The following is a 20,670-nucleotide window of genomic DNA, read 5'->3' as shown; positions in this document are numbered from 1 at the left end:
AACAAGAGCTCAAGGGAACTGTGACATGTGGGCTGTGGAGGGAAGGTACAGATCAAAGTGAAAGGAGAAGAAACGTAATCTGAACAATAGCAGTGACATTAGCAGTGAAATCAGCAATAGGAAATCCAGCAGAAATTTCACCTGGGCTTCAGCTACAACTGTCAGGATTATAGAGGCTACTGGAAAAATTAAGTGAGAAAGTCAACGAGATGCACTGCTTAATTCCCTATCTGGCTCTAGCATTGTTTTCTTTTTCTTGTTGCATTAAATATTTCTTCAGTAACTCAGGCTTATTGTACAAAATAACAATTCCTCCCGCCTCACTCGGCTTTCCTTCCAAACCCGCCTCACTCGGCTTTGCTTCCAATTCCACTTTCCAGGGGGTAATCCTTAATAATAGTCTTTGGTGTATCTAAACAGGCTTTTCTGTAGCATTGTTCTCCAAGAAGTTTAAAGCTCTCTTTTTTGTTGTTGTGGGGTTTTTTTGAGGAAGATTAGTCCTAAGCTAACATCTGCCGCCAAACCTCCTCTTTTTGCTGAGGAAGACTGGCCCTGAGCTAACATTCATGCCCATCTTCCTCTACTTTATATGTGGGACGCCTGCCACAGCATAACTTCACAAGCGGTGCGTCCGTCTGCACCCAGGATCCAAACCCACGAACCCTGGGCCACCGAAGTAGAATGTGTGAACTTAACTGCTGTACCACTGGGTAAAGTTCTCTTTCTGAAAAACAGTTCCTTTACAGTCAAGCCAGAACTAACTAGCCTTTCACCTACTTATTAAAATAGTGAATTTCTATTGGTACACAGGAAACAGCTTTTTTCCCCCCTTGGGGCGAGAGCATTCTAAATATTCTAGTTTTCTGAGAAATCAAAACCTAAAAGACAAGCACATCTAGCTTAGTTTTCTGAGAAATCAAAACAAAACAAAAAAAGGCAGGAACAGTCTAACTTCTTTGTTCAGAGGAATCAAAACTTGGCATTCCTCCTGGGTTCGCGTTTGTCCAGGGGGCTCAGATTTAAAAGCCATTTCTCTCTGAAGGTTACCACAGCCCTTGTCAAGCTCCAGAGACTGGAATAGGTCAGGACTTCAGGAGTTTTCTCTTTAACACTCCAACCCTGAGGAATCTTCCAATTCCCAGGATAAGTACAGACTGCTTGGACAGACCCCAAACCATGCCTGTTTAACAGAAAGGACGGTCTCAAAAAAAGACCACAGAGGGGCTGGCCCCGTGCCCAAGCAGTTAAGTTCGCGCACTCCGATGCGGGCGGCTCAGTGTTTTGTTGGTTCGAATCCTGGGCGCGGACATGACACTGCTCATCAAACCACGCTGAGGCAGCGTCCCACATGCCACAACTAGAAGGATCCACAACAAAGAATATACAACTATGTACCGGGGGGCTTTGGGGAGAAAAGGGGAAAAAATAAAATCTTTAAAAAAAAAAAGACCACAGAACCCTAGGATGAGAATCCACTCTGTGGCTACAGACCCTTCCAGATATATCCACTTGAGCCAAGAGAAGCTGAGGTGGACATGTTACGGCCACACTTTTCTTAAGCAGGTGAAATAGACAGCGAGGAGAACTGGCCCTTAGATGGGACTCACCTTCCAGCTGAGACCAGGGATGCAGGATGCAGGATTCCAGCCCAGACAACCTGGCAGAGGTCAGAGACAGACAGTGGGGTAGAGCGTTATAGGGTGGACTGATCAAAGATCCATGCAACAAACTTTCAGCCGTTGGGGAGGAGCTAAAGCCTTGGCGGGAAAGGATGAGGGTTAGGATTCTTTGTCAGTTACCCAATTGGTTGGTCTCTATGAAGACGGTTTTCTTGTTTTTCATAATGTATATGCTTTCATTTTCAGGAGAAACTCAAGATAAATTGACTGGCAAGCTCTGACCTAGTTGGATTTTCCACGTTATTTTTTGTAAGTGTGTCAAAAATACATTTGGTTATTTTGTTTGCCAACATTAAAAGCACTGAAAAGTGAACTCGCCCAGCTTTTACAAGTTGTGTCTTCAAATTCTTTTGGAGATGGGGCACAATCAGCAGGTGGATAGTTGAGAAATATTTGCCACTCTGTAACAGGAAAACAATCATCTGTAACAACAGATATTTATTCTACTGCACACAGGTAACACATACATGTATTCTGGATATTTTCTCAGACATCCATTGGCATACTCATTTTTACAACATGAGTATATTTTTATTCCATCAGCCATAAATGTAAGATGATGTTTTAGACCGAAATTAAATGAACTGTTTCAGTATGTGTGTGAACAACAAACCACTGGAGATGGTGACTACAGCACCGAAGGGGGTAAAGAAAATAAATCAGACAAGGTCATCTAATCCTAATTCTAATCCGGAGCAGGCCATAACTTCTCTGGTTTGAGTCTTCTGTGAAATGCAAGGGAGCATAATGCTTGGCGGCAGACAGAGCTAGTTCCGAGGATGTGGGTCTCCTCCGTCCAGTGTCTGTTGTTAGTTTCTTCCCGCACCATAATTTTCTCAGAGCCCCGGGGGACTCATAACCCTACTTCCCTATTCGATTCTTCTCCTTGGGCCCACAGGCAGAGACTCTGCTCCTCTTACCTCCGGCCACTCCTTACACCACCATTTCCAAGCCAGGACACACTCTCACACAAACGCACACACGCTCTGGCCGCACCCCAAGCCACTCCTGTGGCACCGCTGCCGCCCTAGCCGTGCGGCTGCCCTAGGACCGCTGTCCTGCAGAAGCCTCGCTGGTCACTGCTCGGCCGCAGTGTCGCTGTCGTCTGACTCACAAGGGAAGCTGTTCAGTTTGTGGTGAGAGGATGTGCGGTGCCCGGGGAGCTGCTGGAGGAGGTAAAGCTGCGGCTCTGGGTGGAGCCGGTAAAGAGCGGGGGCAAGGCGCCTTGGGCGGGCCAGGCGGGAGTGCGCATGCGTGGGGGCGGGAAATTGGGGGGGTTGTGTGACAGAGACAGGTACGTGTGTGTTTTTAAAAATATTTTATTGAGGTCACATGGGTTTATAACATTGTGTGAATTTCAAGTGTACATTATTGTATTTCATCTTCTGTCTAGACTGCATCATGTTCACCACCGAAAGTCTAGTTGCCATCCATCACCTTACACACATGGGCCATTTTATCCCTTTTGCCCTCCCCCCTTCCCCTTCTCCTCTGGTAACCACCGATCCATTCTCCTTATCTATGTGTTTGTTTATCTTCCACATATGACTGAAATCATACAGAATTTGTCTTTGTCTGACTTATTTCACTCAGCATAATACCCTCAAGATGTGTGTGTTTTGAGACTGATGTTGCCTCAAGGCTTTCTCAAATTAAAATACCTTCCTGTTAGATATTCTTAAATAATGCTTCTCTAGAATACTTTGTAAATATTATCAAACAAATTTTTGTATTTATTGAGATAATTTTGACTTTCTATTATTTGTTCATATGATATTGTATATTAATATTTTTTCTTGTTTTGGACATTTATGTGTTCTGGGATAAATCCAATTTGGGTTTGTGTGGTGTGTGTGTATTTAATAATAGCAATCATAATAAACAAGCAAAAAGCAAAACAAACACAAATAAAACTCTTAATCTGGTTAATTAATCAAATAATTGCTTTTTAATTTTCCAATTTCCTTGTCTACATTTATTATTCCTGTTATTTTGTGTTCCTTTGAAATCTAGTTCTTTTTCTAAATTCTTTAAATTTTGATTCAAATCACTCTATTTCCTCTTTCCCTCTTACCAATATAGGCATTTAGGGCTATAGATTTTTCTCCACGTACTGTTTAACCCATATCATGGTAATTTGATGTGACCTAAACCATAAATCTTCAGCGGGCAGATTGTTTGTGTCTCTCACAGCACTTAGTGTACCCACAAGGGACACTCACTGAATGTTTCCTGTACTGAAAAATCAGAGAATGTTTAGATGTTTAGATAGCATGTTCAGGACATAATTAAGCAAAAGAGAAAAAAGACTGCAGGTGGCAGCACAAGCCTGAGTCTTCAGAGCCCCCTTCTCCCCGTGGGACTGTTGAGTTTTGTTGATTTGCTCAAACACTCCCAAATACAAGTTCTTTGACGTCATAAAGACTTGGGGTCCAGTGCCCCTTCTTCCTCGTTCATCAGGTCCGCCCCCCGCCCGGGCCATCTTCATTTCCCACTCTGACCACGTAAGGATGCATAGTCCAAAAGTTCAACCACTTTCTTACTAACGGTCTACATTCACATGCCCTACTCTCTTTTTAAATTTTTTTGGAGGTAAAGGTTCTCTTTTTTATGTTAGGAATAATTTCAAACTTATAGAAAAATATAGAGAACAATATAGTGAACACAAATATGGCCACCACCCAAATTTAATACGTGAAGTCAATTTAAAAACTTCTTATTATGGAAACTTTTCAAATAGGCACAAAAGTGGAGAAAAGGAGAGAATAGGATAGTGAATCTCCATTTATCAATCACCCACCTTCAACGATCATCAATTTTTTGCCAATAAGTGGTATCACTAACTACCCAGTTGCCCAAGCCCAAAACTTAGTTACTCAATTTTAGTCCTTTCTCCTGATTTCTATTTGGTCAATACAGCGCCGTGCTCACTTTATTTCCTAAATATCTCTCACATATACTCAATTCTCTTCATCCCCACTGCGGCACTGTGGCCCAGGCCACAGTCATCTCACTTGGATTATGGCAGAACCCTCCCTACTGGTTTGCTCCTCCTTAATTAGTACTCCACGCTGAATTAATAATGTGCCACCTGCTCTTAAAAAATTATCATGCAATAGAATTAACTTTTTTGGTGTACCGTCCTACGAGTTTTACCACTTACCAGGATACAGGATACAGAACCATTCCATCACCCCAAAAACTCCTTTGTGTTACCCCTTTATAGTCACACCCTCCCCTCTCCATTACTTTTGGCAACCACAGATCTGTTCTTCGTCAGTAATATCTTTTTAAAATGTCTATCTGTTTATGTCACTCCCGTCCTTAAAATTCTTCTTTGGCTTTGCACTATGTAAGCAGTGGCTCTTTTCTAACTCACCTCCCATTCCCTATCACTCTCAAGGTCTGGCCAGGCTGAACATCTCTCTACCACTCCAATACACTACTCCCTTTGCTGATTTCTGGCCTTGCCACATACTATTCACTCTGATTGTCATGCAATAACGCCTTCTCTTGACCTCAGATTCCCTCATTTGGGTAACTCAGATCTTAGTTTAAAGCCCCTTTCCTCCAGGAAGCCTTCCCTATTCACATTAGGTTGATTATTGCTCTTTGGTGCTTCCCCTTTCAGAATCTGTATCCAATCGCTTTATTCAACCATGTTTCCCTCCAGACTGTAAGCCCTCAGACTGTAAGAGGCAAGACTGTGCTCATTCTTGATTTACCACTTAATCTCCAGCCCCCGGTACTGAGCAAGAACTCAATAGATATTTGTTAATAAATAAATGAACGCATTTTTGTGTTCTATGCAATCTACTTCATCAACATGAGATACATGTTTTATTGGTTTCAGTTGCAGAATGAACATGGAGAAACATAATTCATCTTTGGTGGTAGAATCATCTTACCCAGACTTGGTCATCAGTGTAGGAGAAGTGACTCTTGGTGAAGGAAACAGAAATAAGCTGCAGAAAACTCAGAGAGAGCAAGAGAAGGCGAAAGTTACACAGGCTGCATGTGCTTTGTTAAACTCAGGCGGAGGAGTGATTCGGCTGGAAATGGCAAACGAGGATGAGCATCCCGTGGAGCTGGGACTGGATTTAGAAGAGTCTTTGAGGGAACTTATTCAGTCTTTGGATCTGCATGCTTTCTTCGAGACTAAGCAACAAGGGAGGTGTTATTACATTTTTGTTAAATCTTGGAGCAGTGACCTTTTTCCTGAAGACCGTTCTGTTAAGCCCCGCATTTGCAGCCTGGGTACTTCGTTATACCGTAGATCTGGCACCTCTGTGCGTCTCATGGATTCAAGAGAAGCATTCAATTTCCTGAAAACCAAGAAAAGAAGTCCAAAAATCTTAGGGAAACAACCTTCTAGTAGAGTTCTCAAGGTTCGGTGTCAAAACCCCCATAACTTGGATCCTGCTCACCGAATTTTCCAAAAAGACCAGCTTGAATATGGTGAAAGGCTGCCTTTTCCTGAGTCTCAATTCGTAGAGTTTAAACAGTTCTCTACAAAACACATTCTACAACGTGTAAAAGACATAATTCCAGAGTACGTCCCTGCATTTGCAAACACTGAGGGAGGCTATCTTTTTATTGGAGTGGATGATAAGAGTAAGAAAGTTCTGGGCTGTGCTAAAGAAAATGTTGACCGTAACTCTTTGAGAGAGAAAATAGAAAAAGCAATATACGAGTTACCTTGTGTCCATTTCTGCCAATCCCAGTGCCGGATAAATTTTGAAGTCAGAACCTTGGATGTGTTAGCTGGAGGAGAGCTATATGGCTATGCTTGTGTGATCAGAGTGAAGCCATTCTGTTGCGCAGTGTTCTCAGAAGCTCCCAGTTCATGGATGGTGAAGGACAAGCATGTCCGCAGCCTGACGACTGAGGAGTGGGTAGACATGATGATGGACACAGATCCAGGTAAGAGGGAGAAAACTTCCTCCCTGGCCTTTCTGCCTCTTTGGCACCTCCACATTAAACAGATTTTCCTTTGCTTCCCATGTCTTTAAACTTCTCACACCCACTAAACTCTGTGTTTTTTTTGACTCTCCAAGCATCCTTCTCTCCATGCATTAGAAAATTTTGTTGAGTGATTAGAAGTCCAAATCAAGTGTCTTATAATAGGCAATTTTCCACATCAGATTATGAAAAAAAGGTTGTTTGAAATGGTTGCCTTGTAGTGGTGTTTTGGAACTGGCTCCAGAGCCATTTATTACATTTTTAGGAATTTTTTGAGCCAGTTGTTAAACACAGTCATTATTAAAAATTATGTAAACTTAAATTATATTAAAAACAAATGTGATGAACACAAACTCACCACTTCCTAAATATTTACTACATTTTATTATTATCTATGCTTGTGAGGTTATTTATATCTATTGTATCTGCATGATGGAAATACTATAAAATGGTGTGCTACCTTGCATTTCTTCCCAACTCTGCATTTAGTGACATCACATTGGTAGCTTGAAATTGTCCATGGTGAGAATATTTACACCACAGAAATAAGACGCATGCACAGATATGTGTACTAAAAGAATGTGCTACATACCATAAAAGAAATACAAACAAAATGCTATCCAGTGAAGAATTATATTGAATAGGAAACACATTCAAACTTCCAAATACTTTCTCTTTAATGGTAGATTTTGGCAACCTTCATATGCAATAAAGACATCTGTCCATATGGGGTGAGTGAGGCATTATCTTGCCATCATCTCTCAGGTCACACCGCCTAGACAGTTATGATACACCCACTTGTAAGGCCTCTTTCAGTGGTGAAGAGAGAAACTAAAATGTCAGAATAACATGAGTTTTCTTTCTCTGTTAAGATCTTCTATGGTTGTGCAAAGACTTTGAATCTCAGCTGAGTCTGTCTAGCGGGCCTCCCCTTAGCAGACCAGTGTACACCAAGAAAGGCCTGGAACATAAGGAGGATCTCCAGCAACGCTTATTTCCAGGTAGTAACTATGGTTTGCCTACTTGACACCACCCAGTTTCTATGTTAGGATAAAGGGAGATAAACTGTTCTGTTTGTTTTTTAAAATTCTTCAAGTACACACTGCAAACCTATGTGTATGAGGTGATAATGCTACAAGCATTTTGGTGATAAGTAGTTTAGAAATGAACCCTCACTGACCCCACTGGCTGAGGCAATACCATATATAAAATCCAGGGACATTATTGCCCCTAAAAATCATTTGGTCTTGTACTTCTCAAATCGAACTGATCATCAGTATTTCTAGTTATTTTAAAAAGTAAAGATACCAGGGGCGCCATTCCAGACTGGGGATAGCACCTCGTAATATGCATTTTTATCAACCTACTCACATGATTCTGCTGCTCATCCAGATTGGAAACTTTTTATCTAGTCGAACTAGAGGCACACATTACACCAGGAGCAAAAAACTTCCCACGTCTGCCATATTTTCCAAAGGAGTGGTGGTTATGAATATGAAAAAAGAATAAAAATTTATATAAAGGTGTAACACAGAGGCCAGCCCCGTGGTATGGTGGTTGGGTTTGGCGCATTCCGCTTTGCCAGCCTGGGTTTGCAGGTTTGGATCCCAGGTGCAGACCTACACCACTTGTCAACCATGCTGTGGTGGTGACCCACATACAAAATGGAGGAAGATTGGTACAGATGTTAGCTCAGGGCTAATCTTCATCAAGCAAAAAAAAAAAAAAAAAAGAGGAAGATTGGCAACAGATGTTAGCTCAGGGCAAGTCTTCCTCAGCAAAAAAAAAGATGTAACACAAAACAAAATAAAATGAGATCAATGATGAACATGTTTTGGATTTAGAAGAAACAATCATGTAACAGCCCAGAATAATGATTTAGAACCAAGGACAGTGTCTGTTTTCTGGTCTCATCCCTAACTCCCAACATGTTAGGTTTTATCTAGGAATCCATTGCTGTCCTCTTTCTAGACTCCTAGAGAAGGAAACCACTTGCTCAAGTCTATGCAGCAAGTCAATGGCTTATTTGACACTAGAATTTGATACATAAATGTCCTATGTATGTGTAAATATTTATCAAGGGCCATTAAGTTAATAGATAACGACTGCCCAATTTAAGATTTCATTCTTTTCCTTAACTGAGGTCTTTGCATTCATTTGCATATAAAATTTATATTTAAAAAACTATCCACAATAAACAGTATTATATCCTAGAGTAAGCATTAGCATTGATAATTATTTTCTGAACTCAGTAAGCTCCACTTTAGCAGAGCTTATTACCTTAGAATAAATTATAACAGACAAAATACTGGGCTGTATGCTCAGAGAGCAACAATCTATTATTCTCCTATGAAAAAATAAATTTTCCAGGAATTGTATCAAACATTTGAGGAATAGATACTTCCAACATTATTTAAATTGTTCTAGAGCCATAGAAAAAGAATGAAAATTACCAAGTTATTTTTTAAGTGAGAGTAATAGTAATTGCAAAATATGAAAGAGATAGCACAAAAAGGGAAAACTCAGATTAATCTTACTTATGAATGAGGATACAAAGACAGAACTCCAGGAATGAATGGACAGATCAACATTAAGAAAGTTGTTATAATTTGTCATTTCTATATATATTTGCAGAAAAATTATATAATTGTCTTCTAATACACTGAAAAGGCGCTTGAAAAAACTTAATACACATCCTTTATTTTTATTTTATTTTATTTTGTTTTTTTAAAGATTGGCACCTGAGCTAACATCTGTTGCCAATCTTCTTTCTTTTCCCTCCTTCTTCTCCCCAAAGCCCCCCAGTACATAGTTGTAGATTCTAGTTGTGAGTGCCTCTGGCTGTGCTATGTGGGACACTGCCTCATCATGGCCTGATGAGCGGTACCATGTCCACGCCCAGGATCCCAACCAGCGAAACCCCAGGCCCCAGAAGCTGAGCGCGAGAACTTAACCACTCAGCCACAGGGCCGGCCCCCCCCCTTGATTTTTTTAAAAACTTTCAATACAATAGGAACCCATAGATACTTCTTTAACATTGTATTTATATCTATACATCTATATCTATGTATATCCCCCAAAGACTATCATGTTAATTGGGAGATATTAGAGACGTTCTATTAAATTCAGGAACAAAACAATTATGTTCACTATTACAACTTCTCTGTAATATTAGTTAGCCAAGGCGATTAGATAAGAGAAAGAAATTAGAGGCATAAAAATTAAAGAAGAGGTGCCGCCCTGTGGCCAAGTGGTTAAGTTCACATGCTCCCCTTGGGCAGCCCAGAGTTTCGCTGGTTTGGATCCTGGGTGCGGACATGGCACCACTCATCACGCCATGCTGAGGTGGTGTCCCACATGGTACAACCAGAAGGACCTACAACTAGAATGTACAGCTATGTACTGGGGGGCTTTGGGGAGAAGAAGAAGAAAAAAAAAGGAGATTGGCAACAGATGTTAGCTCAGGTGCCAATCTTTAAAAAAAAATTAAAGAAGATAAGACTATATATCTGGAAAATTCAAGGAAATCAGTGAAAAACTGCTATAAACAAAAGAATCCAGGTTGAATGGAAATAATCGCATTACATAGCATTATAAGAAGCATATGTGAAAATTAATATGCAGAATTCAATATCCTAATATGACAATGAAAGAAGATACTCAATTTTCAATAGCAACAAAAATTAAAATCTCTAGGATAAATCAATCTGAGAAAAAAGTTAAAACAATCTTTAACTTTGAACGCCTTTGGTGAATACCTGAATCAGATGGAAAAACATGTCATATTCTTGAAAGGAAGAGTCAACATCATAAGGTCATCAATGCTAAGTTATTTTATAGACTTGATGAGATATCAGTTTTTAAAAAACAGAGAATCACTTAATCTAGACAATGTTATTGTAAAGTTCCAGTGGAAAAATAAACAAGCAAGAAGAGCCAGGAAATAAAAACTGAAAAAGAAGAGAAACAGGAGGGGCCATCTAGATATTAAATCATTATAAAGCCTCAAATAAAAGTAGAGTTTTGAGCCTGGCCCTGTGGCCGAGTGGTTAAGTTTGCACACTCTGCTTCGGCAGCCCAGGCTTTCGCTGGTTTGGATCCTGGACGTGGACCTAGCACTGCTCGTCAAGCCATGCTGAGGTGTCGTCCCACATAGTAGAACTAGAAGGACCTACAACTAGAATATACAACTATGTACTGGGGGGCTTTGGGGAGAAGAAGAAGAAAAAAAAGATTGGAAACAGATGTTAGCTCAGGGCCAGTCTTTAAAAAAAAGTAGAGTTTTATTGGCACATAATTAGACCAAGGGCACAGAATAGAAGGTCTGGAAATAGATGGAAACACAAAGGAGAATTTAGTTTATGTTGGAATTGACCTCTCAAGTAAGTAGAGAAAAAGTAGATGTTTCAATAAAAATATATTGGGATAACTGGTAGCAATTTATTTTTAAAAAGATGGATTCACACTTTGTGCCGTAGACCAATGTAACCTCTAAATGGGTCAAGATTTTAAAACTAAAAAAAATCAAATGCCTTTATAATTTTGGCATGAGGGTTAGAAAAATCAAGATTCAAAATCCAGAAGCCATGAAAGTAAAGAATGATATATATAAGTACATTACAAAAATATAAACACTGTGCATGGCTAAAGCCACTAAAAACAAAGTCAAAGAGCCATTGACCAACTGGGAAAAATATTTGCAACTCATATCACAAAGGGCCAATGTCTCTAATATATAAAGAGCTTCCAGAAATTGTTAAGGTGCTGCAGGAGATCATAGCAGCATTCTTGCTAGGCTTTAAGCCTAAGCTGATACCAGATTGTTTGTGCCTTGGAATCAAAGGCCAGAAGGGAAAATCTTATCAAGCATGAAGACAAGGGGCTTAGGAACGCCGGGCCCTTGCAGGAACGGAACACCATCTGCATACCTTGCTGATTGTTCTTAAGACACTCCCCAAGGGATTCACCTGGGATGGGGTGGTGTGCTTCTGGGGGATGAAGAACAGAACCTTTGGACTCTGGCCTGCGTGTCCCTGCAGGCATGAGTTCCGGCTATTGTACTTGCTCTCAAGTACAATAAGTAAATATGTGGTGATCCGAAGGACCTCACCTCAGTCCTTGAGGCTGATGGTCCCCTGTCCCATTGAATAATATGGATTGTGTTCTGTCTATTAATTCCGTCCGCCCCTTCGGCTGGCTGCCTAGCTGGTCTTGGCAGCAATAAGGATAAAAAACAACTTAGAAAAGTCAACAGGGAGTTCAGAGAAAATAGAATTCAAATGACTTTCAAACATTTGAAAAGATACTTAGCATTAATCAATATAAGAGACATACAAATTAAAATGAGATCTCATTTCTATCTATTAGAGTATAAAAAATAAAGAAATCTGACATTGTCTTTTATATGCTGTGTTGTGGGGAAACGAGCCTTGTTATACATTACTAGTGAGATTGCTTATTGGTTCAGCTCCACTGGAGAATGATTTGGGAATATCTATTGGAATTACAAATATATTTACCTTTACCCAGTAATCCCACTGCTAAGACTTTATTCTTTATATATACCGGCATACATACCAAATGTACAAATACTCATTGGAATATTATCATAATAGCAAAAGATTACGGCAAAAAAAACCCAAGAACCTATCAACGGGGACTGGTTAAATAAAATACAGCACATCCGTAAAATGGCATGTTAGATAACTGTGGGGAAAAAACCCCAATAAGGGAGTTCTTTGTTTACTGATATGGAAAGATCTCCAATATATATTGCTAAGTGAAAAACTGTAAAGTGCTGAACAGTTTGCTACCTATTGTTTAAGAAGTGGGAAATATTTGCTTGTATTTCCATAAAGAAATTTTGGAAGAATAGGCAAGAAACTAAACAAAAGTATCTGTGGTAGGGGAGTAGGATGGGGTTGGGAAGGCAGGAAATGGAGCAGATGGGAGTAGGAGTGTTTTGGTATTTGGACTATGGGAATGTACTACCTAATTAAAATTATTATTTTTAAGAGCCAATTTTCATTTTCAGAGTCTACTATTATTATTAGATTGTGAACACTAACAGTGGTAAACAAGAAGTCTGGTTTTTGTTTTGCAATTGGACTCCAGCTATTAAGAATAGAGATGTCCTTGGGTCAGCCTGGTTGCATAGTGGTTGGGTTCAGTGCTCTCTGCTTCAGCGGCGAGGCTTGAGGGTTTGGCTCCCAGGAGCAGACCTACACCACTCATCAGCCATGCTGTGGTGGTGACCCACATACAAAATAGAGGAGGATTGGTACAGATGTTAGCTTGGGGCTAATCTTCCTTAAGCAAAACAAACAAAAAAAGAATGGGGATGTCCTCAGCACGTTAATTATTAGCATTGGTTGACAATAATTTGGCTTCAGGTTAAACGCTGTAAAGGTTTCTTTTGGAGGAAATTCAGTGACTGTCCGAAAAAGAAATTTTGTCTATTACTGGAGTTATTGCTACTAGAGAAAGTCAGAGCACGAGTTGTATGTCAGAATCAACCAGCCCCCAACCATCTTCATCCTGGGTCCCAAACCATTAGGATCCTTCACCTGATTTCCTGTAGTTTGAAAACAACTGCTCTGGACGCTCCAGTGCTCTGTTTCTAAAGATTTCACTAGATCCATGTTAAGTTTTGTGTCCAGTATGGATACAAAGTTCTGTGGGAGTCCCGAGGAGAGAAGGACAGACATGAGAGTTCTGGAAAGAATAAGAGGGATTTATCAGGTGACATAAGTGGAAGAGGGCATTAGAGTCTCAGGGCACACCTATGCAGAGGCACAGAGGCCCCAGGTCACCGGGGAATGGTAACTATTCTGGCACACATGGAGTGGTGGCATTTGTTGAACACCTGGCCCCTGTAATTTTCTAAGTATCATGTGCAATATCAAGGAAATGAAAAGGACACTTCTTGCCTTCACATAATTTCCTGAGGAAGTATGTCCCATCATATAATTAAAGAAATATAAGACCTATTCAATGATGAGCTAAAACACGTTTGCTAAGAACATCAAGCACGTTAGTGACTTTCTTCATTTATTAGGCAGAGGTGGTCTGTGTGGCTTGCAGGGCAGTGAAGTAGAGTGATAACCACAGAGGGTCTGGTGTCTGAGGGCTGGGTTTGGATGCTGGCTCTGCCATTTCCTAGTGGTGTGACCATGGGCAAGTCACTTGACCTGTTTGAGTTCTCATTTACTTATATGAAAAAGAGAATAATAAGTATATTTGCGTTGCAGAATTGTGAGGACTGGAGATGTGTGTAAACTCCCCAATACAATCAACAGATGATGTATTTTCTCATTTTATATTTCCTTTGCTTCCTAAAGCTCCATTTTAAACACATCTTTATATTAGCCTATTTTGTCCATTCTACTATGCGTGTTTCCCCCCATCTTTTAACATCTCTTAAATCTGGATGTGTCTCATAATAGATGCCATCTCCTACTCACTATCATCCATGTGGCAGACGTAATCAAGTTGTGCAGACACCAGGTACCAGTGAGAAAGCACCAGCAACTAAGAACAATAAACAATTACTAATGAAATATGGGTAATTTCACTTGAAATTGTGTCTACAAATCCCGACTCTGGTTTGTGATCTGACACTACTACAACATGATGAAAACAATCTCCTCATTTTTTTCCCCTTTGGAACAAATGATCATTGAAATAAGTTTAAAACCCTACAGTGCAAGTTTATTCTCGTGCCACATCATTGGTCCTTACTCCGTCATGACAAAGGGAAGACTCTTGTGATGGATGGAGTCTCACATTGATCTCTAAGTGCACGATACCAGAGTTCTGCCTCAGGAGAGATAACTCGGGGGCTAACCTCAGGGTCTCCTGGTCCAGGACTGCAGGGAGTTCTCTGCTAATGAAAGGTTTTACATGGCTTCATCTTCTCCAAATGTTTATCAGTACCTTCTTCTTGGAGGCCTCCTTCTACCTCCATCAATGGGGTCTGTTCAGGGACATTTTGAGATTCAGATAATTTCAGAGAAGGAAGGGGAACAGAACAAACATTTCTCAACCAGCTACAATGAGCCAGATACTTTATGCTATTTCATTTATTCCTCACCATAGGAGAGGTACTATTTTTTCGTGCGTTTTTCTGTTTGTTTATTTTACAGATGAGGAAACAGTCTTAGAGAGGTTAAGAAATTTCCCAAGGCCATAAACGTAATAAGCACATGGGTTTCTATGAAGTGTGCCAGATTTTTCAAGGCTTATTTTCCCTCATTGTAATATAATAATATTTGCAAAAGAATATATACAACAGTCCACCATTTGTCTTAATTAATAAGATTAGTTATGATTAAGTATAGGTTTAATAATTAATTTTGATTAATTATAATTAATCACAAAAATAAATATTATTTTTCCCCCCAATTTATAATTCTTTCCATGACTAGTGCCACCGGGACATCTGCAATATACTCCTGAATCCCTCTGGAAGGAGCTGTCCTCAGAGCATGAAGGTCTGGAGGAATTAATCAATGAGCAAATGCGTCCTTTCTCGCAGGGAATTTTGATCTTCTCTAGAAGCTGGGCCGTGGACCTGAACTTGCAAGAGCAGCAGGGAGTCATCTGTGATGCTCTGCTGATAGCACAGAACAGCTCCCCCATTCTCTACAGCGTTCTCAGGGAGCAGGATGTGGACGGGCAGTTCTACTGCACCTGCACTGCCTTCACTCTGAAGCAGAAGCTGGTGAACATGGGGGGCTACACCGGGAAGCTGTGTGTCATGACCAAGGTCCTCCGCCTGAGTCCTGAGAGCCATGCAGAGCCCTTGGCCGGTTCCGGCTCTCCAATTGATTACCCCACATCCTATGACCTTGAAGACACCCAACAAATGGAAGCCTTGCTGCAGTCCCTTGTGATTGTTCTGCTCAGCTTCAGATCTTTCTTGAGTGACCAGCTTGGCTGTGAGGTTTTAAATCTGCTCACAGCCCAACAGTATGAGATCTTCTCAAAAAACCTCCGCAAGAACAGAGAATTGTTTGTCCATGGCTTACCTGGCTCAGGGAAGACAATCATGGCCATGAAGATCATGGAGAAGATAAGGAATACATTTCACTGTGAAGCAAATAAAATTCTCTACGTTTGTGAGAACCAGCCTCTGAGGAACTTTATCAGGTAAGCAGTAGGATCTTATTGTCAACCAGTGAGGTTCGGTCTGAATTCACTCCACACCCCCCTCAACCAGAATCACCTTGTTCCTTGAGAGTTAGGTGGTAAAATGATGTGGGACAACAGTACCGTGTTCTGGGGAGCATGATAGAGTAGTTTTCCTCCTTTATTCACTTGGAGAAAACCTGAGTGTGTCATTTTAATTTTTGCAGTAATAAAAGGATCTGCCAGGCAGTGACCCGGAAAACTTTCATGAAAAATAACTTCAAAGAGATTCAACACATCATCATCGATGAAGCTCAGAATTTCCGCACTGAAGATGGGGATTGGTATGAGAAGGCAAAAAGCATCACTCAGAGAGAAAAGGGTCACCCAGGAATTCTCTGGATCTTTCTGGACTACTTTCAGACCAGCCACTTGGTTGACAATGGCCTCCCCCCTTTCTCAGTCCAGTATCCAAGAGAAGAGCTCACCAGAGTGGTCCGCAATGCAGATCCAATAGCCAACTACTTACAAAAAGTAATGCAGGAAATCATAAAGAACCCTCCATTTAACATCCCTCCTGGGTCCCTGGAGATGCTCCGTGAAGCTCAGTGGGCTCAGGGCGTCCCAGGCAACTTTGAGATTATGGAGCGCTCGACTAGGGAGCAAATAGTGACCTATGTGGCAAAAACTTGCAAGCTTCTCTTTGAAAAGGGCTATTCTCCCAAGGACATTGCTGTGCTTGTCAGCACCATGGACTATGTGGAGCCTTACAAGCATAAGCTCCTGAAAGCAATGAGGAAGAAAAGAGTAGTGCAGGTCAGTGATGCATGCGACATGTTGGATGATCACATTGTGTTGGACAGTGTCCGGCGATTCTCTGGCCTGGAAAGGAACATTGTGTTTGGGATCTATCCACGGACAGCTGAGTCAGCTATCTTATACAATATTCTTGTCTGTCTGTCTTCTAGGGCAAAACAACAGCTATATATTCTGTGGCATGATGACTGTTAGGAAGAATCCTAAACCAAAATGAGATGAGGCAGTTGCTGTGTAAATGTCCATAGGTGAACATCTGTTTGGTATGGGCAGAAACTCTGTTTTTGGTTCACAGACCTGCCTAGAGATTTGGGCAGAATTGACACACAGAGTTTGGAACTTCCTCTCTCTGGTACTCTCCTTTCCTGATTCCTCCTTTAACTCCATCCAGGAGCTCTTGTTATCCCAAATTCTGTCCCCTGATTCCTCCAGCCAGAATGACGAAGGTTTTCTATAGGAGCTTTAGCCACCCTGCACAGCACACACTATGCCCTACGCTCTGGTTAAAAGTCAAAAACAAGAAGCTTGTCCTGTGGCCCTCATTTCTTCCAAGTCTTGACTCTCCTCAGTGACTTCACGCATTTTTTTGTTTTTTAAAATTTGCCTAGAGCTTATGGTTATCTGCAGAAGGGTAGTCTGGTAGGACCTAACTTGGCCATACCAGCAGAATTTGTTTCCTGAATTCTTGACGTTTCCCTTTGCCATATTGATTCAGGACTTGGGAGATTCCGAAGATAATTCTATCACTGACAGAGCAGGCCTTAACCATTTCGGCAGGACAGAGAGCAGTGGTATGATTATTTCATCCTTTAAAATTGTAATTTCCAATTTTTATTCTCAGAATGGCCCAGACCATGCCTTCATTGTAACAGTGAGCATTAATTATCCCTTCATGGGGAAATTACACGCCAATAGAAAACACACACAAACCTGTTTTCTCTGGCTTTCAGTGGGAGATAGTATTAGAGACCGAAATCTGGTTTTAAAGTTGTATATCAGCCCTAAGTGAACAGACTGAGGAAAGATAGAGTCCATGGAAATCAAGGAGTTTATATGGCAGCTTCTCAGCTCAGCTCCATTTATTGTTCTATAACATACCAACTTAAGTTTTAAATCAAGTACATTCTTGAATTGTAATTTTTTTCCCTTTACTTTCATAATTTGATGGCTCATTGTTATGGACTGGATGTTTGTGTCCCATCAAAATTCATGAGTCGAAGCCCTAACCCCCAGTGTGGCTGTATTTGTAGATTTGTAAGGAAATAAGGTTAAGTGAGGTCGTAAAGGTGGGGTCTTGATCTGATAGGATTAGAGATTAGAGTCCTTATAGGACTATACCAGAGAGCGTTCTCTATCCCTTTCTCTGCACACACAAAAACAAGAGGTCATGTGAGCACACAGAAACATGGCCGCCAACTATAAGCCAAGAGAAGAAGCCTCAGAATGATGTCCATCCTACTGGCACCTTGAACTTGAACTTCCAGCCTCTAGAACTGTGAGAAATAAATTTCTGTTGTTTAACCCACCCAGTCTTTGGTATTTTGTTATGGCAGCCTGAGCCAACTAATACAGCCACACAATTATTCTTCTAACTAAAAATACTGACACTTAACAATGCTAATGCAGTTGCTTATTTGTTTTTCTATTGTTCTGTCTATACAAAACATTTAAGAGCAGTAATCTAAATAACAATAAAATATTTGGATAACTAATGGAAATTAAAATATTCCATGGCTAATATTCCATTTATTAGTAATCTTATTCTACTAATCCCCCCCGCCCCCCCCCCCCCCCCCCCCCGCCGCTGCCATTGTAAATTTTGAACTTCTTTGCCTGTCTTTCTTCCATCTGGGTTTACTCATGGAATTCCAGCCTCTTGCCTTGAAACTGCAGCCTCTTCTAACTTCAGCAAAATAAGGAGGAAGACGTTCCTTCTTTCTTTCTGACTGCATTAAATCAGATACAACTCAGCATCAAAAAGCTATCGTTGTAAATGTTGTTTCTAATAAATTAGTCTTGTAAGATCTCTGGACTTCAGAGTTGGTGCTATGCGTGTGAAAGTAATTCTTAAAAAATCTAATTCTGATTGGTTGTGTCACTTAATGATTTATTGATTGCCCTAGTAATACAATTTTAAAATATCACATTTTAAAAAACGTATAAATATTCATGAGTTTTTGTTTAGATAGAAGCGGATTATTGATGCTGCCTTCTTTTTCCATATGAATGAGGAAAGCTTTACCTTGTATATCTGCTGCATTTCTGTTTCAAACAAAAAATTAAGAGTTTGTGTCTCATTAAACCAAAAAAGTGGTGCTGTAAAATAATTGATTACACTAGGGAAAAGAGGAGGACTGAGGCCAGAGTCTCCCTCATGGGGCCAAATATGAGCCAGCAAAAGGTTAAGCTTCCAACTGGGTTTTGCTGAGGTGCCTGCCTATCTCTACCATCTAGCTCTAGCCATTTGGGACCTAATTTCACTAAAGATCTGAAAACCTGCCCAGCTATTGTAAAATAAAACAAAATGTTTTTTAAATTAAATTTTATTTTGGACTAGTTTTAGAATTACAGAAAAGTTACAAAAATAGTACAGGAAGTTCCCATATACCCCTCACTCAGTTCCTCCTCTTGTTAGCATCTTATATTACTGTGGTTCATCTCTCGCTACAAAGGAACCAACCTGAGTACGTTGCTATTCAGCAAACTCCACATTTTATTTGGATTTCCTAGTTTTTACCTCTTCTTCTGTTCCAGGACCCCATCCAAGATGCTACATTACATCTAGTAGTCACATCTCCTTAGCCTCCTTTGGTCTGCGACAGATTCTCAGACCTTGTTTTTGATGATCTGGACAGTTTTGAGGAGTGCTGGTCAGGCGTTTTGTAGAATGACCATCAATTTGAGTTTTTCTGATGTTTTTCTCATAATTAGACTAGAGTTAATGGGTTTTTGAGAGGAAGACCACAGAGGTGAAGTGTCATTCTCATCACATCATATCAAGGGTACGTGCTATCAATATGACTTACCATTGATGATGTTAACCTTGATCATCTCACTGAGGCACTGCTTGCCAGGTTTCTCCACTATCAAGTTGCTTTTTCCCACTTTCCACGTGGGTAAGTGCAGCCCAAGCTCAAAGGATGGGGATTGAAGCTCCATCTCCTTGGGAACACAGTATTGACATAAATTATTTGGAATTCTTCTGGAGAATTGTCTCTTCTCTCCCATTTACTTATATACTGATTTGCTCATTTATTTATGGATCCAGTCATTTATATTTATGGACTCAAAGATAGTTATTTAATATTTTTTGTTATATTTCAATACTACATCACTTATTTTGTTGCTCAAATTGTTTTAGCATTAGCTATTGGGAGCTCTTTCAAGTTGACTCCTGTGTCCCTTTGAATGCCCCTGTCCTTTTATTTTTTTGAGGACTTCCTTATTTTCTAGCACTGCACGATGCTCCAGGCCCATCTCATATATTCTCTTTCTCAGCCCTAGAATCAGCTGTTTCTCTAGGGCGCTCTGGTTCCTTTTTATGTGTGTGTGAGGAAGATTGGCCCTGGGCTAACATGTGTGCCAATCTTCCTCTATTTTACGTGGGATGCTGCCACAGCATGGTTGATGAGTGGTGCTAGGTCCTCACCTCGGATCCGAACCTGCGAACCCTGGGCTGCTGCAGCAGAGCATGCGAACCTAACCAGTATGCCACGGGGCCAGACCCTCTGGTTCCTTTTATTGGAGAATGGCATTAGAAACCAGTATCTGGGCACTAGGTATGCTCATTGCTATTTATTTCTTGGTTTGGTTTGTTAATGTTGACTCTTGTCTTGTGACTTTGTCCATATGTCACTGATTAAGGCTGCACTGTCCGATTTGGCATATGTAGCCACATGTGGCAAATGAGTACTTGCAATGTGGCTAGTCCAAATTGAGATGCGATGGAAGCGTAAAACACACACCAGGGTTCAAAAACTTAATATGAAAAAAGAACGAAAATATCACATTAATCCTTTTTTATATTAATTACATGCTGAAATGATAATATTTTAGGAATGTTGAATTGAATAAAATATATTTA

General features: G+C 40.5%; 1 protein-coding gene and 1 long non-coding RNA gene across 9 annotated transcripts in view; one reads left to right on the top strand and one right to left on the bottom strand.

Annotated features, from left to right (window-relative positions):
• Nucleotides 1-1,840, bottom strand: part of LOC123275662 (uncharacterized) — a 27,040-nt gene extending 25,200 nt beyond the window's left edge. The window contains exon 1 of the long non-coding RNA XR_006512310.2: nucleotides 1,608-1,840. This is a non-coding gene — a long non-coding RNA (uncharacterized lncRNA). The remainder of the gene's footprint in view (nucleotides 1-1,607) is intronic.
• LOC106844645 (schlafen family member 11-like) overlaps nucleotides 1-20,670 on the top strand; it is a 21,024-nt gene extending 354 nt beyond the window's left edge. The window contains exons 2-8 of one of the 8 annotated variants that reach the window (XM_070482800.1): nucleotides 1,561-1,666; nucleotides 1,866-1,928; nucleotides 2,578-2,854; nucleotides 5,533-6,602; nucleotides 7,514-7,642; nucleotides 15,068-15,791; nucleotides 15,998-20,670. In XM_070482800.1, coding sequence (XP_070338901.1) covers nucleotides 5,540-6,602; nucleotides 7,514-7,642; nucleotides 15,068-15,791; nucleotides 15,998-16,781 — 2,700 coding nt within the window. In that variant the 5' untranslated portion in view covers nucleotides 1,561-1,666; nucleotides 1,866-1,928; nucleotides 2,578-2,854; nucleotides 5,533-5,539 and the 3' untranslated portion in view covers nucleotides 16,782-20,670. The other 7 variants (XM_070482806.1, XM_070482798.1, XM_070482799.1 and 4 more) reach the window with 7 other exon arrangements.

This window comes from Equus asinus, chromosome 13 (genome assembly GCF_041296235.1).
Source record: "Equus asinus isolate D_3611 breed Donkey chromosome 13, EquAss-T2T_v2, whole genome shotgun sequence".
NCBI classification, from domain to species: Eukaryota; Metazoa; Chordata; class Mammalia; order Perissodactyla; family Equidae; genus Equus; species Equus asinus.
This window is presented reverse-complemented; position numbering and strand designations above follow the sequence as displayed.